At 37.2% G+C, this 23,658-nt stretch overlaps 5 protein-coding genes across 16 annotated transcripts in view; 3 read left to right on the top strand and 2 right to left on the bottom strand.

The window, feature by feature from the left end:
• The first annotated feature begins 251 nt into the window (after positions 1–251).
• LOC106516123 (guanine nucleotide-binding protein G(I)/G(S)/G(T) subunit beta-1) lies at positions 252–12,178 on the top strand. 4 transcript variants are annotated; one of them, XM_014006316.1, is made up of 11 exons: positions 252–404; positions 5,963–6,068; positions 6,201–6,239; positions 6,326–6,432; positions 6,599–6,662; positions 8,571–8,733; positions 8,847–8,913; positions 9,027–9,228; positions 9,346–9,562; positions 9,665–9,776; positions 10,445–12,178. In XM_014006316.1, exons 2-10 carry the CDS (start codon positions 6,012–6,014, stop codon positions 9,769–9,771), a joined length of 1,023 nt encoding a protein of 340 aa, XP_013861770.1. In that variant the 5' UTR covers positions 252–404; positions 5,963–6,011; the 3' UTR covers positions 9,772–9,776; positions 10,445–12,178. The 4 variants fall into 4 exon arrangements, with proteins under 4 accessions (XP_013861770.1, XP_013861769.1, XP_013861768.1 ...); XM_014006314.1 differs by having other exon boundaries at positions 253–738; XM_014006318.1 differs by lacking the exon at positions 252–404 and adding an exon at positions 4,125–4,424.
• A 778-nt stretch (positions 12,179–12,956) lies between these two features.
• tardbpb (TAR DNA binding protein b) lies at positions 12,957–17,091 on the top strand. 5 transcript variants are annotated; one of them, XR_001310067.1, is made up of 6 exons: positions 12,957–13,537; positions 14,279–14,442; positions 14,527–14,676; positions 14,775–14,945; positions 15,031–16,113; positions 16,798–17,091. XR_001310067.1 is itself a non-coding variant. In XM_014006312.1 (5 exons), exons 1-5 carry the CDS (start codon positions 13,297–13,299, stop codon positions 15,520–15,522), a joined length of 1,206 nt encoding a protein of 401 aa, XP_013861766.1. In that variant the 5' UTR covers positions 12,957–13,296; the 3' UTR covers positions 15,523–16,743. The 5 variants fall into 5 exon arrangements, 4 of the variants coding, with proteins under 4 accessions (XP_013861766.1, XP_013861765.1, XP_013861764.1 ...); XM_014006312.1 differs by lacking the exon at positions 16,798–17,091 and having other exon boundaries at positions 14,527–14,667; positions 14,778–14,945; positions 15,031–16,743; XM_014006311.1 differs by lacking the exon at positions 16,798–17,091 and having other exon boundaries at positions 14,527–14,667; positions 15,031–16,743.
• Positions 17,092–17,474: 383 nt separating this feature from the next.
• Positions 17,475–19,203, bottom strand: cenps (centromere protein S). Its single transcript, XM_014006313.1, has 4 exons — positions 19,008–19,203; positions 18,787–18,910; positions 17,942–17,975; positions 17,475–17,845 (listed from the first exon to the last, which is right to left on the bottom strand). The coding sequence occupies exons 1-4, from the start codon at positions 19,035–19,037 to the stop codon at positions 17,755–17,757; spliced, it is 279 nt and encodes a 92-aa protein (XP_013861767.1). The 5' UTR covers positions 19,038–19,203; the 3' UTR covers positions 17,475–17,754.
• A 1,635-nt stretch (positions 19,204–20,838) lies between these two features.
• rbp7b (retinol binding protein 7b, cellular) lies at positions 20,839–21,913 on the bottom strand. The gene is made up of 4 exons (XM_014006300.1): positions 21,629–21,913; positions 21,345–21,523; positions 21,125–21,226; positions 20,839–21,002 (listed from the first exon to the last, which is right to left on the bottom strand). The coding sequence occupies exons 1-4, from the start codon at positions 21,699–21,701 to the stop codon at positions 20,949–20,951; spliced, it is 408 nt and encodes a 135-aa protein (XP_013861754.1). The 5' UTR covers positions 21,702–21,913; the 3' UTR covers positions 20,839–20,948.
• The window catches only part of LOC106516096 (uncharacterized), a 2,488-nt gene continuing 740 nt past the window's right edge, over positions 21,911–23,658 (top strand). The window contains exons 1-4 of one of the 5 annotated variants that reach the window (XM_014006287.1): positions 21,911–22,258; positions 22,333–22,395; positions 22,485–22,564; positions 23,139–23,269. In XM_014006287.1, coding sequence (XP_013861741.1) covers positions 22,194–22,258; positions 22,333–22,395; positions 22,485–22,564; positions 23,139–23,269 — 339 coding nt within the window. In that variant the 5' untranslated portion in view covers positions 21,911–22,193. Of the gene's footprint in view, positions 22,268–22,332; positions 22,396–22,484; positions 22,565–23,138; positions 23,270–23,658 lie in introns of all 5 variants that reach the window. The other 4 variants (XM_014006284.1, XM_014006283.1, XM_014006282.1 and 1 more) reach the window with 4 other exon arrangements.

Genomic DNA, 23,658 nt, shown 5'->3' with positions numbered 1-23,658 from the left:
TAATTTTGTAATCTGATTTCATAATCCAGATTACACCAGAAACTGTACTACCCTATTGAAATCATGGCTACTTCCTACTTTAGAAGCCAACTTTGGGCATATTAGTTAAGCAGCTTCAAAACTAATGTACACCGAGTACTTTGTGCACCATATAGCAAAATAAATCACTGTAAAAAAAATGTGATGAAAACATAAAATCACGGTTACATCTTCATTTTGTTAAAAAAAAAAAACAAAAAAAAAAAACAGCTCAAATCGAAGCAAAGGTTCTCCTTTCCACCGCTGCTGCAACGTGGGGTTTCCCAGCGCCGACTGCAGGGTTACCGCGCCCATCTCGTTGTTCGATGGCCGCACGAGACTCATCAAACTCCGGGCAGGGCAGCTGTTAGGCTCGGCAAAAAAAGGTSAAACCGCCGGCTTTCTTACTGACGAGGAAAAGCGGGGACATTTTAAATTAGCTGCTTCGACTGCCAGTGCATTGTCATCAACACAAGGCTAGTTAGTGGGTGTGATTCCCCCCCCCACCTCCTCCTCCTCCTCCTCTTCTTCCCTGGTTGTCGAGCTCCCCCAGCCGTAGCCTGCCTGCTTTCGGGAAGGGCTGCTCCTCGGAAAACGACGCTAGCTGGCTTAGCTAGTTAGTGAGCTAGCGTTGTGGTGCTCGTTGATGCGTGGATCGGAGGAAGACGTCTCGTTTTCCAGTCAATGCCAAAGCGTAAAATCAGGCGAAGACTGAATCGGGTAAGGTGGAACTGAACCGCTCTCACGTATTTTTGATGAAAAGATTAAAATAGCATTAGCTGATGAACTGTGGTCGAATCGGACTGGCCGGGGGTGGGGTAGCATTAAACAGCGGTGAGCTAACGCTGAGCCCATTTTATAATCAGCGGACTCAAACAGAAACACGGGAGGTTTTTTTTTTTTTTTTTTTTTTTTTTTTTTTTTTTTTGCAAACGGGGCTTATATCTTGATTTTGCAAGATGAGCAGAGATTGCTTCGAGTTTTCGTGTAACTTTCCATCCAGTCAATCAAAAACAGGTTTAGTGCTCTTCAATACGTGGAGACGGTTCTGGATTTTGTTGAAATAACTTAAAATGTTGGCCAGGCAGGCTGCTGTCACTGACGGCCCTCCGGACCTGCTGCTCGGCCTAAAACACGGAGCTGTAAACTCCTGGCTGSTTGTGTCAGAAGACGGCTGAAATAAAACTAATGCAGACATAAATATATAGTTTTAATAACCGTGTAGCGGGGTTTTTGTCTTGGGTATTAAATGTAAGGATGTTGCTGAGGGTTTCACTCACTGGGTTGGGCTAAAACGATAAAAGTCCCGAAAACAAATTTACCGTCAAATGTTGGTAGATGACGGAAGCAGATCATCTGCTGTCACAAGTTCCCTCTTACGTCCATTACGCCCCTCTAAGTTTATACATAAGATGTATGTATATTATTAKTATATTGTTATTGTGGACGCGTTAACACCCATTTTTTGACAAGCCCAGTACATTAGCCTGCTATGCAGCGTCTTAGTTTTGTTGCAGTAGTTTTTTATTTGTATGCAATTCAGAAATAGATGGATAATTCACGTTATGAAAACATTTCAGACAATATGTTAYTGCATTTGTTGCTTAAAGTGAAACAGGCCATCACTGCCCGACCTTGCAGTCTTTTTTTTTTCTTTTTCTTTTTTTACTGGCTCGGGTTCGCTTCAAGATTAAATCTTGTAAAATATACGAACAGGGCGTAATTAAATCAGGAACGGGAACTGTAGCCTTTAACGAGATTGTTAGTATGTGAGTAAGTGGATTTCTGCAGGCCGGTAAACAAGACGATTTCCGAGTTGATCCGGTGCTGGCTTCACGACGAGCTAACTAGCGCTCGGTGTGATTGCGGAAGAGGCTTTTCCTGAATTGGCCGTGGTTTTGTTTTCTTATTTTATATGAGGCGACAAAGCTATTTGGTTTGCATGTAGTGGAATTAAGAGACTCAAGCTCCCCTTTATCTTTTATTAGAAGAAAGGTCGACACAGAAGTTAACTTAGATCTCCATGTTTGTACCTAATAATGAGCTCTGCCCTGCCTACAGAGGCCTCGTCGTCAAGTCTGTTAGCATCGGCGGCTAACTAGCAGTCTGCAAGATGGCGTTTAGCCGCATCCTCTCAGATTTCCATCAGCGCGTATTAGCATTACTAGCGTCATTAGCACGACTCTGTGCACTGCTAACTAAATGTAGACATTTGATTAGACCCAAATACTAACGATTAATAGATCTCCACGTTATTTCATAAAATAAATTGGCTAAAATGTCCGTCTTGAAATGGCTTCTTTACTCTAGGTGCAACAAACAAACTGAAAGGGTTATCTAACAGACATGCAAATGATCTGATTTGTTTGTAACAGTGTTGTAGGCAAATCACAATGCTCCACACAGCTAAATACACCTCAGCTGTTTGTACACTGATGGGTAAATATAGGCAAAGCAAACTTAAAAAGATAGATCTAGTTTGTTCATGCAGCTGATATTTTATATTCGTACCTGTTACAAAAGCAACCTTTTTGCACTTAAATGTAGCACCTTTATAATATCTTTTTAATCTGCTTTCACATATGCATAGATTTCTGCTGAATGCACATTTGCTTCTTAGTTTGTCAGAAGAAGAACCCAGACTCTAGTCATGCTGGAGAAATAAGGCAGTGGTTATTATCAGCAGCTGGAAATCCAGGCACTTTGTCAAAGCAAGTGCCTGGATTTGTTATGTGTTTTTAAAGAATTGAGATTAGATTCATCCTTTTTATAATTCTGAAAACATATTTTTAATGTCTAGTCTGGCTTTGCGACTATTTACGTTAGTGGCCATGGATAGGATTAGAGACTCATGGACTGTGGATTTCAGCTTTTAGGATTATAGAGTTGCTCAGTGATATTGCTGGTTATGGCTTTTTTCCATGATCCAGCTTTAGACCTGTGAAACGTTGCATTATCAGAGTTTAACAGTACAGATAATCCAGTAGGTCCCTTTCGAGCAGATGTTGATATGTGCACTGCAAGATATTTTAAGTTTCTAAATTGGCTGAAAGCACAAGAGACACCCTCAGCAACAGGAGACTCATTTAAGGGATTTGAAAACAGCTAGTGCTAGCTATGTCTCCAGTCTGTTTGCCACTGCTCATTGTTTATCAGGCAGTCAGCTGACCCTGATCAGGCGCTTGGAAAAGAGAAGTGATGAGAGAGAGGAACTAGTGAACTGCAGGCATCCACAGTCCTCAGTAGGAAGTTTACAATCTTCTGAAATTTGATTACTCCTAAATTTAAAACTCAAATTTTAAACATAACTTTAGACTGTATCACAATATTATTGCCCACTGAAGTTTCAATTGTGTCAATCAGCAATTATATTAAATTATTGACCTTCTAATTAGCTGTGCAATATTGAATAAAAAAGGCTCAAAACAGTAACTATTAAGAACTGAAAGCTTCAAGATTTATACAAGGGTCAGGAAAAACTTTTGTTTTAGTCATTAAACTTCCATATTTCAGTTTAAAGCCACATTAAACCCAAACAAGAGCTTTGCACCTTTGGCTAATCACAGATTAATACCCTGAAAACATAACATGTGAGGACAGTAAACATATGTATGTACTGTATGTTCTGCAAAATGAGTTTGAGTAAACACAGACTGCAGTGCAAAATAAGTGAATTTAATGATTTTTGACAGACGTTTGCATAAAAATGATTTTTTTAAATCACCATCCATTGATCCCAGTCACTAAAATAACATGTAATTCTCCTAATCTACTTTAAAAACAAACAAAAAAAATCTTACAGGTATGTTTTTAGAAACAACCTTTATAATTTCCTTTTTGAAACTGACCATTTTTCCTCTGCTGGCTACGCTTTGTATAAGTTTGGCGTCACTATGATGGAAAGACATTCCCCTTTTTAAATATACACTGAAAATCCTGATGACATTGGTCCAGACCAATAAAAATCGAGTTTTCTAACTTGCACTCTTGTAAACTTAACAAACTTGTTGCTAACCACTAGCCAGGTGATAAATCACCAAATTTAAACAAACTATGTGTCATTTTGAAGCTTTTGAGATGTAGAATTTTGTAAATAAAATTTTATGAAAATAGAACCTGGCACTGTTGAAAATTTTTTTTAAACAGGGTTGAAGCAATTATTTTCAGTATCACCGCTGGTCGCAGAGGTCCTCAAGGTGAAGATGGCATTGTGCTGTGGATGATGCTAAATAATAAATACATTCCATGACATGTTTATTATAAGATTAATGAGTGTAAGAAGATAATATGTGTCAGAAAGGTCAACCCATCAGCAAATCTAAAAGGTGATGTAGGCCGGTAAAGACGATTGGCAGTCTTGTCCTGCAGCCTTCGGTGACAAAGGTATACTGACTCAAATACACCAGGTAAGGTAACTGGGAAGGCAAAATTAATGGTCTTTTGCTATTTAGAATGTTAAATAGTTCTGAATTTATCGTGTTACCTTAGCTAAAGAGTTTATGTAAGAACTTTTTTTAAAACTATTCATGATCACATATGTCAGATGAGAAGTCTACTCTTTAAGTTTGTTTTTGGGTTATATTCTTTGGAAGTCCATGCATAATACAGAAAAAATATTTTTATGTATGTTTTTATTTATTTATTTATTAGCAGGTAATTTGTGAAAGATCCTAGGCAGTTTTGTATTTGGACATAATTGTGTCTATTTACTTTAAGGTTTATAAATGAGTTTTTCTCATTGTAGTTGGTGCAGTAAATTACTTTCACCAATTTTGTTGCATAAACGAGTGCATTTACAGATGTGTTCCCAATGTGAGTTTTTTTACACGCTAATAATTATTTACATGGACGTCAGAACAAGGTTGTGTCACATAATTAGTTTTTAACAGGTCAGTAACCATGTTGCAACAATTAATATGATCTTTGTCATTAATATCTATGCTTGTAATTATTTGCCACCATAATATTACACTGTGGTACCTAATAGAAAAAACATTTATGTGGCTTTAAATTATTGACAGTAACTGTATTCTGTGGCATTACATCAAAAGCAACATGTCATGGTATGAAAGGGATATAATTTGCAGCTAATAAACACTTTAAAAAGCATATTAAACTAGTTTGTATTTTTATTGGATTGGTTTAATTTTTTTGTTAAGTACTGTTCTGTAGACCAATTTAAATTGATCTCTGATGTAATAAATTTAATGAAAGTCAGTTTCTCATAAAAACTTTCAAGCAAAATGCATTAGTTTTCTTTGAATGTGAGATGGGCTAGTTTAAGTTTCTGTTACATGTAGGCCTAATCTGTTATAATGACTTGAATTTAAATATATTTTATTAGATGAACTTTGTGAGGGTCTCAGGGATCTGTATTAATATAAGTGGCTTATTGATCACTTGGCAAAATTTCTGAGTACCCTGGGGATTGAGGTCAACAGGATAATGACTGCTTTTTGGATCACTGGAAAGTCATGCCTTAACAGGATTTGTCTGGCAATCTGAATTGTGTGTCAGGACACACTGACATTGAGGTGTGAATATACGAGTACACAATAAGCTGTATGTAAAGTAAATGTTTTTTTGAAGTGTTATTTTTTTAGTCGAATAAAAACAAGTACTTTTCTAGTTGTATTTGTTGTCAGAACTCACCTAAAATATCCTGATGCATCTCAGTAATCCAGGTAGAAAAATCAAAAAGAAAAAACTAAGTAGGTCCTCTGGAGAAGTTCTTCTTTAATGAAACGTTACGTCTCTCCTCCAAGAGACCTTTTCAGTCTGGCAGGTTTCAGACTGAAGAAGTCTCTTGGAGGAGAAGAACTTGTCCAGGGACCTATTTCATTCTTTCTTTTTGATCACCTAAAAAGTATTACTGCTTTGCAAATTAAAATTTGTGTAATGGTATGCTTTTGTTTTATATTTTTCCAATTTATATATGTTTCAGATCAAGTGCCCTGGTAGCTGGAGAAAGGTAATTAAAAAGGAAGAATAAAATGAGTGAACTGGACCAGTTACGCCAAGAGGCAGAGCAGCTCAAAAATCAGATCAGAGTAAGTAAAAAATAAATTTTAACATTGTTGGTTGGTTCCTGTTAAATGCACAAGTTAAGTGTATAAACGGAAAACTTGAAGCAACTAAAAGACATTTGGCACTAAAAAGACGATTTTTATTTTTATTTTCAGGATGCTAGGAAAGCATGCGCAGATGCCACACTATCACAGGTATCTTTGAGCTTAATATTTGCCTGTGGGTACAAAGCTGCACGGTGAATACATTGAAATTAACCAGAGTGCAAAATGGTTTGCAGATCACAGCTAACATTGACCCCATTGGGCGAATCCAGATGCGTACAAGACGAACGCTGCGAGGTCATTTGGCTAAAATCTATGCCATGCACTGGGGAACAGATTCCAGGTAAATTAAAGTCTAACTTTAATTTTATTTGACGTCTTTGTACTTTTCTTTCTCTGCAATTTATTTTCTTCCAATAATGACGACAAAATATTGACAATGGATAAAAAAGCACGTGTGCAACAACTTTTTAAACTGTGTTAATATTTATATTGCTGCTTTTTTGTAGGCTCCTGGTCAGCGCCTCTCAAGATGGCAAACTCATTATTTGGGATAGCTATACCACAAACAAGGTGTTTTTTTTTTCTCTTTATCAAATTGTATAATGTTGTAAAAGTTTGTTTCTCAATCATGACAGCCTACATTAAGAAGCTTGGATCTTGTTTTGACAAAAAAAACGGCTTGATAGACAATAAGTTGATGAATAAAGCGTAGGCTTGTATTTTTTTGTGACATATTCATTTTATGGAATTTAATCTGTTTTTTTTTTTAACCAAATCAGTTGGGCTGTTTCAGGGCAGGTCTAAAACCAGTTTTATGTTAGTTTCAGTTTTAAAATGGTTTGCTTTTCCATAACCACATCATTTCACCTCTTAAACATCACTTTAAATWTATGTTCACATTTATGATCATTTATGATCATAAATGTGATACATTTATGATATATGATCACATTTCAAAAAAGGGATTTACTCTAGATCAGTGTCTGATTTAGGGATGCAGCTAACAATTATTTTAGTAATCGATTAATCGAGTAATCAGATATAAAAAAAATTGTCATGTTCTGCAGTATTTATTTAAGCTTATTTTATTAGATATACAATTATTTAATATTGTGAAGGGGTAATCTACACCTGATGACCCTGCTGCAATCAAAGTAAAATCACAATACCAGTTGTATTAATTAATGTGTTTTAAACTCCATTTGTTTGTATTGTGTTTGAGGAGGCATTAATTAAAAGCACTCTGTCATTGAATCATTTTTAACCATCACTGAAAAACCTAAACTCTTAAATTTATTGTTATGGATTGGAAAATTAAATGTCTCTTTTTTTGTTAGAAATTTAATAAGTAAAATAGGTAATATTGAGTTTTGTAGAGTTCACTTGTTAACTGTAACAAAAAAATATTTTAAGACTGTTATTAGGTTGATGCAGGGCTCCCATTTAGGCAATAAAAGATTTAGTCTCGACTGCTTAGCTATAAACAAATATGACAGCAGTAATGAAGGCTGAAATCATAAAAAGCAGCAGCAAATAATTTAAAAAAGTCCAACTATCTTCTATAAATACTTTTAAACTTGAAATATTTACTCCCAAGTATCATTTAAACTAAGATAAAAACATCAACAAACAAACGTGTTTCAGCTCAAGCTGTCAATCTGTTGCTGTGTTTTTATTTTTATCTGACAAACTTACAGTAAGTCTTGTTTTTAATCACACAACTTRCACACTGTTTAATAAAACCCTGCCAGGTCACCATGATTAGTCAGCACAAATAACATTAGCTTAAATATACCTCCTCCTTGTACATCTGGAACATGACACATTATCACAGATTTAGGTAACCTGTGGTACCTGTGGTTAACTCCGGACACATTCGGTACATGCAGCCACTGTTTTTGTTCTGGTGCAGAAACATCGAGGATGTGCAACGAGTATGTGGGGGCCTTAACTATTAGCGGAAGCGCTAACATTGTAGCATTGTGTGTTACACAAATAATATTCCGGGCAGCCGTACGTGTGCTGATTATAACAGTGTGTATTTTTAATGAAGCTTCGAGGCAGATAAATTTGCCTCGAGGATTTTTTAAATCAAATTACTCGAATTATTCGAGGAATCGTTTCAGCCCTAACCTGATGTTTATCTACAAACCTGTGCCTTAATGTCACGCTGGTAGTCTATAAAACAAACACACGTTTTCTTCACTTTCTCATTTGTCATCACTTTGATTTAAATCAATTGTGAATTCCAAGGCCAGTGAGGGTCTGTTGGGTTGACCAAATATGTTGTTCAGTGAAAACATGAATGTATGAACTGTCATGGCCTGTGATTTAATGATTGTCCTTTGCAATATTTATATTGTGCTCACTGATATTTCAATAGCTATTATATATATTGTACAGCCCTAATCGACATTTGAATTTAACGCATTAAATTGCTTTCATAACCCTGCCCTCTTTTTTTTTTGTTATTGATAGGTTCATGCCATTCCACTTCGATCTTCCTGGGTCATGACTTGTGCATATGCACCTTCAGGAAACTATGTGGCCTGTGGTGGCCTAGACAACATCTGCTCTATTTACAACCTGAAAACTCGCGAGGGGAATGTACGTGTGAGCCGTGAGCTCGCAGGACATACAGGTATAGAATTTTGTTCGTCTTACTTTCTTTTTTTAGCTAAAATAATAAATCTTTTTACAAGCGTCCATTACCCATTTAAAATCTAAAACCTCCACTGATTCTCATAAAATCAGGTTACCTCTCCTGTTGTCGCTTTCTTGATGACAACCAGATTGTTACAAGCTCTGGAGATACCACTTGGTAAGGAAAAAGATAACCAAAGCTGTTAAGTTATTCTCAGGCCAAACATTTCTGTGTGAAGTGTTGAAGGAATGGAAAACACTTGATGAATATATTTTAAAAATATCTTTCAGTGCACTTTGGGACATTGAGACAGGCCAGCAGACGACCACATTTGCGGGCCACACAGGTGATGTAATGAGCCTGTCTCTGGCCCCCGACTCACGGTTATTCGTCTCTGGTGCTTGTGATGCCTCTGCTAAACTCTGGGATATTCGAGAGGGCATGTGCAGACAGACTTTTACCGGTCACGAGTCTGACATTAACGCCATCTGTGTAAGTTATTTAGGCTGTGTGACCCAATTTTTATATCATTTTAAGTAACACTTCACTTTTTGTTTTACCTCTGTTATGTGTTAATACATTTTTTTTGTATACATTTGTTTTCTTTAGTTTTTCCCTAATGGCAATGCCTTTGCCACGGGTTCAGATGATGCCACCTGCAGGCTGTTTGATCTGCGAGCTGATCAGGAATTAATGATCTACTCTCACGACAATATCATATGTGGCATTACCTCTGTTGCATTCTCAAAAAGTGGCCGCCTTCTTCTGGCAGGCTATGATGATTTCAACTGTAATGTGTGGGACACACTAAAAGCTGACCGTGCTGGTGAGTAACAGCAGGCCTGGGACCATGCAGCTACTTGTTAGTTTGATTAAGTGTTCTTGTCTGTTAGACTTAATTTCATCTGTTTTTTGTTTTTTTTTTAAGGTGTGTTGGCTGGGCATGACAACCGTGTTAGCTGCCTGGGGGTTACTGAAGATGGCATGGCGGTTGCAACAGGCTCCTGGGACAGTTTTCTGAAGATCTGGAATTGAAGCCTGTAGGTTCTTTTGTTGTTGTCCTTAGTGAGCTTTCTGTGGCTACATTCACACTGCAGGCAAAAGTGACACAAATCAGACATTTTTTCCTCCTTCCCCAGATCAGATTTTTTTCCAGACAGTCTGAATGTGACAAATCAGATTTTTGTTTTGCTTGTTTGTTTGAAGTGGTAAGGCCAAATATAAACAATGGATGAAACAAAAAGAGCAGATCATTTATTCATCCTGATTGCACAACAACTTCAGAATAGCTACATGCTAATGTGTAGCATCCTTATTTACTTTTGTAAACACAACCTGCTGTGTCTTCTGTTCATGCAGGTTGCTTTAGGGCTATGGACTGTTCCCACCTGAGTCTGCTGGCGTTCACATTTAAATTTTTTTAATGGGAAATAATTTAATTGGAGCAAAAAAAAAAAAAAAAATCTGATTTAAGCTTTGAGGACTGTAGTGTGAAAGTAGTCTAAGAGTTCAAATGACCAAAGGTTTGAGCTGCTTCTGGTTTTCAATGTTGTGTTAACTTGTCTTTCTTTGTCTAGATAATTTTCAGTTTTATCTCTGTTCAGTAGGCCTTTAAATGTACTCTCATCAAAATGCCCTATGGGCAGGCCAGCACAAAAACCATCAACTTTGGGTCTTCAAATCCTAAATGTTTTTCTTTCTTTCCCAGATGTTCTTTTAACTCCAAAGTTGACTGGAATACCATTACAACTTGAGAATGTTCACAGCATCTTCTTCAACACTGTTTAAACTGACTTGGACACCACAAAAAAAAAATATATATATATATATAAATATATATAAAAATACGAAAGGAAACCAATGCCTTTCCTACACAAAGAAGAGCACAATTGTTTATCACCTAGTTAAGAAAGGATCTCCTGTGGTCTCAAATCAGAAACTTGTGCATTCCTTCTTGGACCATTTTATGTTACCTTGAAAGAGAAAAACAACACTATCATCCCATGCAAATGTGTGCGTCTTGAAAGCAAATGTTGGAGTGTAATTGTACAAATTATTTAACTTTTTTTTTAAGATTTCTATTCTGATGGTTTGTTATTCTTGATGGCTCTCTCTTTGTCATATTACTTTAGTGGTTTTTAGTATGTCTGAATTACAGCTTGTCCTTGTAATTCAGGTAAATCATAGAAGATGAGAAAAACATGCAGAAGTAAAAGCTTGGATCATATTACACGAGCAGCTTTTGAAATGTCCATTATGTATTTATATTCTAGCTGTTTTTGTTCCATCACAGCTTTTTGCACATGAAGCTTTGCCTCTCAATTAATACTATGTTAACTAACCAAGCACATGCTATAAGTTATGAATGCTCATTCCAGTAAAAAAAAAAGGAAAAAGAAAAAAAAAAGGAGTTATGAGGAAAATTATCCTGTTAAACCCCGTAATTCTTGTATATGCCTTCTGGCAGGATAGAGTGGAATAGTGAGGTAGTTGCCAAGATTAAAAAAAGGCATGGCTTGAATTTACTATACAGAAGGGGGTTGTGTTCTGTATCCACTTAAAAACACCTCATTTAACTAAATACACACTTCCTTTGCTTGGGACTGCAGTTACAACTCTGTGAATGAAATGTACAAATCAATGTCTGAAAATAATGAGCTGACGTTTTAAGTTAAAACATTTAATTTTGTCTGCCATGAGTTAATTTAGATGTGCATGCTGTAGACTTGCTTTCAATGGTGCAAAAAATTTCTAGATTTTTTTTTTCTTTTTGTTACCAAAAAAAAGGAGAGTAACCTATTGATTGAATGTAATAGAAGCCATTTTTTGGCTCAAACTCTGCATACATCTTGTACTGGTAATGCCATGCACCAGAATGATGAAAGACTTAATATTATCTTCATACTTAGTGTAAATTATGCTTACCAGTTCTATTGATGCCAATTTTTGTAATAATTATAACAATCATTGTATGAATTCTGTCCTTGACAAATCCTTCTCTCTCTCCTTCCAATCTTCGCTCTCAAAGGAACAAAAAAAAGTCCTCACATTCTGTCCATACTAAAACTTTTGTATATTTTTTTATTTTTATTTTTTTTGGTCTTAAATTGAAAATCGGAGCATCTGAATGACAGCATTTCACTGTATACAGAAGCACTTTTGTTAAGGTTGTGAGATATTTTCACTTTTTTTTTCTGCAATGATGTACAATAAATGTGATGTAATCGTGTGTGGCCACAAGTGAAAATGCAATTCAACTGAGATGGACTCCCTTTTCTCTTTCCATTAATATTATAGAGCTCTGCACCCTTATGTACCTTTCCACTTTTTGTATTTCATTTCAGTCTGTTGGTGTTCCACGGTGAGCTGGATGCAAGATAGATACTGTACTAAATTGTACTGTTATTGATTGAAAAATGTAATAAAAAGCTGTTTGAGATCCCTTTTTGTTGTCATGAATCAGAAAGCACTTGATTTTCATTCTCTTTAAAGTTATAAACTCGGCTTAATGTTTTTCTGATTTGGTAGCATCATGTAAATTTGCAATTAAGGCTTGAAGTAAAAATGAACACCTTTAAATTTTTATTGATGCAACTTGTATAACTAATTTTCTCTAACTTAAGTTTTAAGTGTACAAGTTCTGCATCATAGTTTTTTTAAAAGCTTTTGTTGAAAATGGTCACCTCCAATTCATATAATTAAAAATTTATATCTGCAAAAAAACACTGGTTTAAAACAATAAAAACATACTTTTAAACACTTTATTGAAAACATCAACAATATAGAAAGAAAAACTATGAAATATAAGTTGTAATTTTTGTTTTGAGTAAAATTAGCATTTTTTTTTATTTATGTAGTACTTTTGCCTGGTCCGACAAAACAACCTGAAAGTCCATAATATGCTCGGTCCAAATATGTCAATTGAAATTAAAATGTGATTCTAACTCTTATTTTCAACAACCGGAAGCTGCCTTTGTGGTTGCAGGAAGTAAATTTCGCCTGGTCGACACGCATTAAAAGCAGGGGTGCTAATAAAAAAATAAAAGTTTATATATGTTGTTTACACAAGTTTTCTACAGTGTTATAGTTTATATGCTTAAAAACAAAACAAATTTAACCTAATAGTCCGGTAGTTTGTCTAATAATTATTTGTAACAATAGACAATTAACACCCCCCCYCCCATGAAATGGTCTCGTCCTAACAAATGACGTAGTTCCTTCTTCACTTCTGCAGCCATTTTGCTAGGCCTCGCATGGTTTTACCTCGTGAAAAAGATATATATATCAAACCAAAACACGTTTCGTATTTTCCATGCGAGCGAAGACCTGTTCTTCGTTAATGTTTTTTAGGTTGCGAAAGTTAAGGGGGTTGTTTTAGTATAATTTGTTATCGGGGGGGATTGTTTGTTGAAAGAAGCACATTGGAGTAATTGTCGTCCGGTGTTGACGACACAGCTCGCCGGCCCGTCCCAGCGAACAAAGAAACSAGAGGGCGCAGACAGCACGCTTCCTGCAGCGCTGTTTCAGTTCAGTAAGGAAAAGTTCTAATTTAAGGAGAGAATGGCCGAGGGTTATATTCGAGTGGCAGAGGAAGAAAACGAGGAGCCCATGGAGATTCCTGCCGAGGACGACGGCACTGTTCTGCTCTCGACAGTGGCCGCACAGTTCCCTGGGGCGTGCGGCCTGCGGTTCAGGAGTCCCGTGTCTCAGTGCATGCGCGGTGTGCGCCTTGTGGAGGGGATTCTGCACGCACCAGAAAACGGATGGGGGAACATTGTTTATGTGGTGAACTATCCAAAAGGTACGCACAGCTGAAACCTAACACTCGACCGAGTGTGTAAACAGGTGGACTGTTATTTATAATTCATGTTATCGGATCAGCACTCACTCAGAACTAGAGTTTATGTTTAGGTTGTTGCAACAGACGATAAAACTAAACTATAGTTTTAGTTTCACTTATATATTAAAATGTTTTTGTATCAACTTTTCAATAAACAACCAAAATATTTTAACTTATGAACACTAGAAATGCCCATGACGTTACTAGTTGAAGTGTTTTTTTAAATTATTATTATTATTATTATATCACACTCATCATTTGCCATTTTCAGAAATATTCCAGAAGATCTTTCTGCTATTTTATGATAGATTGACTTATAATACTTTATTTACAAAAGGAGCTGCTTAAAACCTATCAGTCAATAAAACAAGTTTGAAAAAATGTTTCTGGTGATTTTGGTTTGATTTCATTATTATTTTTGATAAGTTGCTATGGTCATAATAAATTACACAAGTCTACTGTAATGGTAATAATGATGTAAAATGTTTATTAATATCATCTCTTCCTTACCCCCATTACATAACAATTGTGTTACTGACTAGGCAGTTATTCAGTCTGCTCCTATAAAAAGTCTGTTACACAGATTTCTCTAATCTAGCTTGTTGAAAAATACACAGTGAATTGTTAGATACTTTAAGAACCTCACATAATGTTTTTGTTGGAAGTTTATGGTGTTGATTCTGTTTTACTTTGTCTTTTTAGACAACAAAAGAAAAATGGATGAAATCGATGCTTCTTCTGCCGTGAAAATGAAGAGGGGGGACATGAAGACATCTGACTTGATTGTGTTGGGTCTTCCATGGAAGACAACAGAACAGGACCTGAAAGACTACTTCAGCACATTCGGAGAAGTCATCATGGTTCAGGTGCTGCGTGGAACATTTATTTTTAAAACGTGCACGCTTTGCATGCGGCACAGTCGAGGTTTACTGCTTATTTTGTTCTCTCAGGTGAAACGAGACGCCAAGACGGGAAACTCGAAGGGGTTTGGCTTCGTGAGGTTCACAGAATACGAGGCTCAAGAAAAGGTGATCGCCCAGCGTCACATGATCGACGGAAGGTGGTGTGACTGCAAGCTTCCTAACTCGAAGGTGAATATGGTAATGTACTTGCGTATACCCCCCACATTGTGGATACATTTCATATAATATAATAACTCAGTTTACCATGTATTGTTTTTTCTAATATTTGTTCATAGCAGGGTCCGGACGAGCCACTGAGAAGTCGTAAAGTGTTTGTGGGGCGTTGCACAGAGGACATGACCACAGATGATCTGCGGCAGTTTTTTATGCAGTACGGGGAAGTCACGGACGTTTTCATCCCCAAGCCTTTTCGAGCTTTTGCTTTCGTCACGTTCGCAGATGACCAGGTAWAATGTTAAAAGTGTAGAGAAAGATTTAGCATTTTAGCGTTGCCCAGTCCACGGTGATTGAATTTGTGTCATCTCTCCACAGGTTGCCCAGTCTCTCTGCGGAGAGGACCTTATTATCAAAGGAGTCAGTGTTCACATCTCAAACGCTGAGCCCAAACACGGAAATAGGCAGTATGATCGTACAGGRCGGTTCGGAAACGGTTTTGGAGCTCAAGCGTTTGGTGGCAGTCGCAGTGGGTTGGGGAGCAGCACCAACAGCAATCTGGCCAATTTCGGTTCGTTCAGTCTGAACCCCGCCATGATGGCTGCTGCTCAGGCTGCTCTGCAGAGTAGTTGGGGAATGATGGGAATGCTGGCGAGCCAGCAGCAGACACCCACCTCAGGCAGCGCTTCTAGTGGGACGAGTTCTAGCAGGGACCAGAGTCAGGCTTTCAGTGCAGGCAACAGCAACTACGGCGCCAGCTCGGCCAGCCTGGGCTGGGGCACGGGGTCCAACTCTACAACCAGTGGTAGTGGGTTTAGCTCGGGTTTTGGGTCCAGCATGGAGTCAAAGTCGTCTGGGTGGGGTATGTAAGTTAAGTGTTTCCGTGGGTAAGTATTGTGAGAAAGATGAGTCTTTTCAAGTTTATTTCTGGAGTTAATGCGTGTCTGAAAAAGTTTTGTGGAAGATGTTTTGTACATTTGGAGAGAGGGGGAAAAAAAGCTAAAGATTTAATTTAGGAAGCGTTGAAGTGAGTTGTTTACCAGGATCTTTGACTAAAGTGCTATTTTTGATGTCTTGTTTGTTTGTATCCATTTCAACTGGATTCTCTAATGCATGTATTGTGAAATGTGATACTCATTTTTGAAAACAAAACAAAAAAAATGCATGAATGTTTGCAGTTCACCATTATCAGGCATTGTCACCAGCTTAAAAGGCAATCTTGCATTGGAATGAATCTGGTTGAAACCTAAATGTTTTTTAAGTGCAACTTTATTTGCAGTCAAGTTCTGTGGAAAAGCCTTCATTGAAATCTCTTCTGCAGTTCACCTCTCTTCCATTTCCCTGCGAGGAAGCTCCTCTTTGGCAGCATTCTTGGAGTGATATCGCTATCATTCTCCTCCCTCCCACCTGTAAATGCAATGCCATCAAAGAACGGCTTCACTCGGCACGTTCTGAGAGACGGTGGGTGTTTTCACTTTTATCCACTTTTAAATGGAAAGAACTGCGCAGCTGACATTTTAAGAACTGATGAGTGCGATTGAGGATGGCTTGTGGCGAAGAGTGAAGCGATGAGTGAGCGAACGGAGAGAGACGCGTGAAACGGACTGGTTGTGCGGTGAAAGAGCCAGAATCTTGACTGCTTTCTGAGTGTGTGAGTGGAAGCTGCAGATGCTACGAGCGCCTCCCCTAACATGGACATTCTTTAATTAGTACTTCAAGATTTTTTTTCTTTTTATTTTAAATCTTTGCAAGTTTCTTCTTACTCTTGAGTATGTCTGTCAAGTTCAGAAATATAAAAATGTAGTGGAATGTTGTGCTGACTTCTTGTATTTGCTTATTATCTGATTTGAATGCTGTATGTTGTGTGCTTTCATGTTCTTGAACTGATCTGTAAGTGTGTACTTGATGTGGGTGACACCTGCTGAAGACTCTGGGGGACGCGAGTGATGAGATGTTTGAACGTGGAGTGGTGTGTCCAATGGCTCCCAGTAGCTCTTTGTTGTTTGTGAGGTGTTTTTTTTTTTTTTAAGAACTTGTCAAATGAAGGGAGTTCTCTAATAAAATTCATTTAAATAGTTAACATAGCTGATACTGCTTGAGTCAGTTTGTCGAATCAAAAACATCTAATTCGATTCACATATCTAGGGACCTTGGGCTCTGCTGGTCGAGGTCTCCGTTTGAACCCTGACTGAAGTCTGTTCTGAAGGATGAAGATGGAATTTCCAACACTTTCAGTGTGTGGCCTCATACATGACACGGGGTAGTACCTGTCTTTTTTGCTGGTTTTGGTGGCTTAAGAGTGAATGCTCTATTACCATCAACGTCTGTGATTAGTGGTAAGTTCCTGGAAGAAATACCAAGTAATGTGGCTTATTCCAAATTTATATATTTTTTGTACTGTTCTTGGTAAAAGAAAATAAAACGTATGTTACATTGCTAGAATTTGAGTTTTTATTTAATTTTAAAGATGGTGTCCAGTTTTTTTTTTTTTTTTAGGTAGTACGCATACAGTTCTCAGGCTTCCAAAATTTGTGAGAAATTATTTTTTATAACTTTATAATTTTACGGGTAACTTTGCAACCCAAGATGACATTATTATAAAGTGTACTCAAGCCACTGTGGCAAGCCTTAAAACRATTTTAATGTTTCAGCTTATACAGGTCAGTTTATGCAAAATGCACCTCTAAAAGATTGCATTAGAATTTTTATTTGTTTATTTTTCCCTCCAAGCTGCAGAGAGAATTTGAGTCTGGATAAAGTACAATTTGTTTTCCCAATTATAACATTAACTTGAAATAAATCATTTTCCACTGTCTTGCAGCTTGTGTACTGGTCAGGCTTCATGTTTATTTACAATGTTGGACACAGTGAGACACTGCAGACTTCCTGTTACATGTCCTCAGTCTCTGCTCTCCTCTTCCCCGTACTTTTCTTTTTTAGCTCCTGTTCACGAGCCAGYTCTTCACTTTTACTTTGTATGTAGATGGSCTGAAATAAAAGCAAATTCARCATTAAATTTGTYGTCTTCTGTAAACTGAAAAATGCAATGACTGATCGTATCTACATGTTACTTTTCTGTGGTATTGAGCAATATTGAGCATTTTAGTGGAAATTTGACCAACTCACCAGTGCAGTGCTGCGACGGGCKACAAGCTTTACATCCTCTGTAGACACTGTGCTTCTTTTAGCATGCCTAAAGACAAATTGGAAATCGCAAGACAATTGTATTTTTTRGCTAAAGGCAAAAAAGCACAGGGTTCACTTAACATGGATAAAAATAAAAGCTTACCTCGCAAACGCCTCCAGGTCCTTAGCAAATATTTCTAGGCAAAAAAAAGGAAACGTGTTCAGACAATAAGTTTTCTGGATGAGCAGCGTGAGAGTTTTAAGCATTTACTGGGAAGCATAGATGTTTCAGATTTAACAAAGGTTGTGTATTTAAGCTAAACCTGTWTCTACAAGCGTGTAATTTAAGTATAWAGAAGGCACAAATGTATCTATACTACAATGTATTGAAAAATACTGACTGCATCTGTAAAACAATTACTTATTGACCTTTAACCAGGCATGTCACAGATCTTGCATGGGAGGCCTGAATTAGGTTTTTTTTTTTTTTTCCTGTGTAAGAAAACACTTGCCAAAGTCACTTTAGTTTTACTTGGGTATTTTTGAAAGTATTCTGCAAATAAACACTTTTGAGCACAATTTTTGTGTATTTTAACACAATTCCAGAGTTACCAAATATTGCTGTCACAATTAGTAAATTTATAGTTGCTCTAGAAGCCTTTTTGCCTCTGAACTAATACTTTGGAAAACTGACAAATAAGGTTTTATTTACCCTTTGAGTGAACAAAGAAAGGTACAGTGGCGTTAAATGCAACATTTGTGAAAATTGTATAAGAAATGTTGAAACTACGTGTATTTGTTTATTTATATGTTCCAACCATGAATTGAAAATATAAATACAAAACAAGTCATAAAAAAATACTGAGGCACCAAAACGTAAAAAAGAAAAACTAAATAAAATAAAGTCATGTAAAACAAATGTTTTGAAGTTGTGGATGAGAGCTTAATTGAAATTTGATTTAATTAAGTCAATAAATGAGACTTTATAGCACCAGGAAGTGAACCCACCACATTGTCTGAATGCTGTCTCGGCTATAGCTGCTACAACCWGTCTGCTGAACTTCCTCCGTTSTTCCTCTCCGATATTCTGACACAGACGACTCACTGTGTAATGAACCGCTGCCTTTAACCTCTGTAAATGAAACAAAGATCACACAAATATAAATCCTGCAAAACTTTCTTTTCATCAGTGGGTTTGTTGATGCTAATTTGCTAGCAGCAGCTCTCACCTGTTGAGTTTCATCTTCATCTGTTGACATTATATGTTTTARAGCAGAATAAGATATGCCTCGAATTCAAATCAAATAATGAAAATGACCCGATTTAAAGCTGTGACATTCACGAATGTGTAGCTAAAAAAAACATTTGAAGGAAAGAAAAACTCGCGGACGGAAGTTGTTTTCTCTTATGGAGCGCGAGCATTTCACAGCGCCACCTTGTGACCTGGAGGTGTTCCTACAAAAGAGAGATGGAAGGGAACATTTGGGCTTGTGTAGCAAGGCCCGGTCACACTACACTAGTGTTTCCCAAAGTTGGGGTCGGGACCCAAAGTGGGGTCCCAAAACATCAAGGTGGGGTCCTGAAAAGATTTTCTGAATTAATGACATTTTTGCCTTAGTTGTTACAAAGGAGTGAGGTTAGTGTATTTAAAATGGCCAAATGTAGTATAAAAATATTGTTACTATGCTCATGTTTAGTTGACCTGATACAAATGTTTATCATACATTAGGGGCACAGGTCTCTACTGTTTTGTACTATGTTGTGGGTCAAAAGCTGAAAAGTTTTGGAACCAGTGCACTTTGATTCCCAGAGTTGGGCTTGGGACCCAATTATGGGTCATGAAGCACCTTGGATAATCTCCAGAAATCAATTTAAAGGGTAATAAAATAATTGCTGATGCAACATTTTCCCTATAATTATTACAAAACCACAAAATAAGTAAAAACAAGTATTTATATTTGTGTATAAGCTGTTTAGATTGTCAAAAAGCCTGTGTTTTTAGGGTTAGTAACAAAGTTTGTGTACTCAGACCAGTAATATTTGGGGTCACAAGTTTTTGCCATGGATATTTTGTGGGTCACTGCACTAGACAACTTCTGCAAACCTCTGAAACATTTTTATGTCTAAATTGCTAAAAGGTTATACATTTGATCAGTTTGTTCAAATCACATTACCAAAAATGAGCTTCCTGTTGATTTTTTTATTCCATCTTCAATGTTTTGAAAATGTTCAAAGGTTGGCATAAGTTGTCTAGTGTGACAGGGCCTTTAAAATAAGGTGAACACCTTTTTGAATGTAAAGAGACATTGAAAGAGAAAGGCACAACATTCAGTACTGGATAATTCTTGTGTGCAGGGGGAAAATGAACATAAATGGTTTAATTTAGGTTGCTTTTTGAAAAAATATTGAACTTGGCAGCATATTTTAAACTAGTGAAATTATTCTCATTGGGAATGCACTGAATATCTTGAACCCCTCCAGAAAAAAAAGGAAAAAAAAGCTGATTTGGTAAAGCCAAAAGTACACTAGCTAAAAGCAAATAGGAGCAACATTTAGTGTGTCAACAGCTTAAAGTGTCAAGATAGTTGGGCTGATGCATTCCTTTGAATGCTGTTGTAATTTTATTTATGTTAAGCACAAGCAGGAAACTTTGCACCTGGAAATCTACAACAGAGGTGTAGGGAACAAAGTACTTTATAGCGGTTTTTGTTCAAGGACAGAAAGTGTCTGTCCCTGAGCGAGGCAGGTGTGGAGACGCAGTAGACAAAATTGAGTCTGAGAACCTGAAAGCGAACAAAGAAAACAACATCCTCAAATCAGATTCTGCTTTCCTTTCATTTGCTGAAGTTATACTGAGGTGAAAACTGACTCTTTGTCCCTTAAAGTTTGAAACATTACAAACTTAGTTGGAAAATATGTTAGCAGACGTTCCTCATTCGTGACCTAAAAAAAATTATTATTTTCCTTTAAATATACGAAACTGCATGAAATAGCTGAAGATTTAAGTAGTCATCTTTCTTCTGTTTTGCAGAATATAGACAAAAGAAAAAAATCACGACATTTTTGCTTTTCTTCCCTTTTATTTTCAGATATGACAGCTGGCGCAGCATCGTCTCTCAGCCCATTCGATAGAAACAAAGAGTGCCAGATCATTTTATAACAAGGCTGCGTCACTGGGTCCTTTTAAAAATCTGCTTGCAGACTTGATCTTCACATTTTAATTCCTGAAAAAGCGAGGAAAACAGTTGTAAACTTGAGATGTTTGAGAATAATTGCAAGACTGCTTACATCCATTCTTTAAAAACGTGTGTGACCACAGTTTGAGCATTAAAAAAGGAGGTCATACCAGATGAAGCTCGTCTCCCTGAATCCAGTGAGTCCAGCCTCGGTTTTCCTTTTCTCCTTTCTGAACACACACCAGCTTATCATTATCCCAGGTGACCACACTCTGAAGGGAAACAAAAAAATTACTAGAAAAAACATTTTAAAATTCACATCCAGTTTATTAGCTCTGAGTGACAGACTGCAGATTCAGAAATCAACTGTTACACCTCAAACATTGTTACCTTGCACAACCGGTTGTCCATTCCTTTGGTCACCTCATCAAACTCCTCTCCAATCTTGAAAGAACACTCGTAGTTTCTCAAAGTGGTAGAAGTTTGGAACGTGAAACAATCTCCATCCTGTTTAATCGCTTTCCGAGGCTTCAGCAAAGAGGCAACCTTGCGTGTTGCAAAGTCGATGCCTGCAGAGCAGAAAACAAATTAAAAAAAAAGACCCCAAGCATTTTCACTGTCCTTATAAACTGAACTCATGTTGCTATTTATCAGAAATAAACAACCTCACTTACCAAGTGCAATCATATAACCATCTAAATTTTCATTGCTGATGATCTCCCACGTTCCATTGTAGTCAGCAGGCATTTTGGATGTTTCTGACCCTCTGAAGACCGGACTGGACTGGACTGGACTGAAGGAGTATCAGGAGTGAACAGAACCAGAGTTGATGTTTTATAGTGTCTCAGTGTGGGGCAGGAGTGGTTGTGACACTTCCCTCAGATATTTTGAACAAATTTAGAGGAGGAGAAGTGGGTGGAGCAGCAGCACTTCTTCTTTTTTTTTAATTCTTTTTTTTTAGATATCATGAGGAAACTTTCCCTGTTTTCCCATTCCTTAAAAACACGTCTCAAACCACAAAACGAGTGATTTATTTCACCAGCTCGTCACCAGCCTCTGCAGAGGCCTGCTGATTGAATTGGAATCAGCTGCGCGGAAGCAGGGAAAGATGTAAAACACCTCCAGGAGCAGGACCGAGGAACGGCTCGGACAGAATGAAACCTAATATTTCCTCAGAGCACTCGGGGCCCTCTGCAGTAGCAGAGTTTCAGCACACGCCTGTCTGGATGTGCCGCAACAATGTTTCACTACATGCTGATCTTCATGGCGTATCACGGCAGCAGATGGATCCCACTGAGTCAGAGGTTCAAATTGTGAGTGTGTCTATGAACTGAGATGACGTTTATTTTCATAATAACGTGTTTATTTTTCTGTTCAGTCAGGTTGTGAATGCATTGTTTGTTGTCGTGGTTCTGGCCCCTCAGCTTTTCGTCATGGGAAGGTAACGCAGGTCGTGGCGTTGAGCCACACAGATCAGGGGTTAGTTGGATTAAAAAACGTATTTTTGAGAGTTTTGTTTTTCACTTCAAGGCCAAAGTCTTCAAGATATTGCAGGCAACCTCTTCTGAACAACTTAGCGACCTCCGTTGCCTTGTCCATCATTGCTTCAGGTGAGTCCCGTCGATAAGCACATAGCTTTAAAGTGCCTGTGACATGCCTATCCTTCAAATACAAAAAGTCAAAGAAAACATATTTATACTTAAGAAAATTGGCAGAGTACACATGATTTTACCCATTTTGTCCCATAACTGGCCTGTTTTCTTTTAAATGTGGCTCAGCCAAAGTGAAACAGGAAGYGACATCAAAGGGGAACTCATTAATAAAATAAACTCGCTGGTCTCCGTTTATTAAAACAAAATTATTTAAASTTTAACTCTTCTTCATCTCTCTTTGATAGCGACTAAAAATAATCTAAAGAAACATCAGATTCTTCTCTACAGTCTGTGTTGTTAGCTTTTGTAACAACGCTCTGTTTACATGCTGACATTCCTCTTTGACATCACTTCCTGTTTCTTCACTTACAAATATCTCAACAACCGTTCATCTCAGCGACGTGAAATTTGTTTTGGAACATGTTATCAATGTTATCTTTCAAAAAAGGCATTCATATTTATTAMAAAAATTTGATGTCACAGGCACTTTAAAAACAGGAATGTTTTAAAACATATATTTTTGTCTTTTAAGGTTTTTCTGTGACATTCACACTGATGGATCCAGTTCATCAGAGCTTGTGGGCTGCCTTTCATGTGTTTGGTCTGCTGTCGTGTGGACATGGACTAAGCACCATCATCCTGACTCTCACAGCAGAGGCATGTGTAAGAAACATTATTAAATTAGCCTTCCTTGAAGGAATAACCCACCGCCTCTAATTGCTAGAGGTTTAGACAAACTTCATTTCATGGTGAGAAATTATGAAATTAAGACATAAATCCACCTTTTTTAGCAATTAAATGCATTTTGTTGCATACTTACAGTCTCTAGGACTGCAGAAAAGTTGAATTTAGTTTCTCTCTGTGCTGCGGAGATATCATTTTATTCTGTTTGAGTCAGTTTTCTCAAGTTCTATGACATTTTGGAACTAGCCTCAAAACAAGTTGACCTGAAATACACCTCAGAAAAAAGCTGAAAGAGGGGATTGTGGAGTTACAATTGTGCCATTAAATGTAAAAAATAAAAAAGGATTTAAAAGTGATATATATATATA

This window comes from Austrofundulus limnaeus, unplaced genomic scaffold (assembly GCF_001266775.1).
Source record: "Austrofundulus limnaeus strain Quisiro unplaced genomic scaffold, Austrofundulus_limnaeus-1.0 Scaffold35, whole genome shotgun sequence".
Taxonomy (NCBI): Eukaryota; Metazoa; Chordata; class Actinopteri; order Cyprinodontiformes; family Rivulidae; genus Austrofundulus; species Austrofundulus limnaeus.
This window is presented reverse-complemented; position numbering and strand designations above follow the sequence as displayed.

What these genes read in the sequence shown, in the direction of transcription:
- LOC106516123 (XM_014006316.1), top strand. Translation starts at nt 6,012, where the DNA reads ATGAGTGAACTGGACCAGTTACGCCAAGAGGCAGAGCAGCTCAAAAAT. An exon ending in CACTGGGGAACAGATTCCAG is followed by an intron (nt 6,433 to 6,598) that starts GTAAATTAAAGT and finishes GCTTTTTTGTAG; the next exon opens with GCTCCTGGTCAGCGCCTCTC. An exon ending in AGCTCTGGAGATACCACTTG is followed by an intron (nt 8,914 to 9,026) that starts GTAAGGAAAAAG and finishes AATATCTTTCAG; the next exon opens with TGCACTTTGGGACATTGAGA.
- rbp7b (XM_014006300.1), bottom strand. Translation starts at nt 21,701, where the DNA reads ATGCCTGCTGACTACAATGGAACGTGGGAGATCATCAGCAATGAAAAT. An exon ending in TGGACAACCGGTTGTGCAAG is followed by an intron (nt 21,227 to 21,344) that starts GTAACAATGTTT and finishes GTTTCCCTTCAG; the next exon opens with AGTGTGGTCACCTGGGATAA. An exon ending in AGGGAGACGAGCTTCATCTG is followed by an intron (nt 21,003 to 21,124) that starts GTATGACCTCCT and finishes TCGCTTTTTCAG; the next exon opens with GAATTAAAATGTGAAGATCA.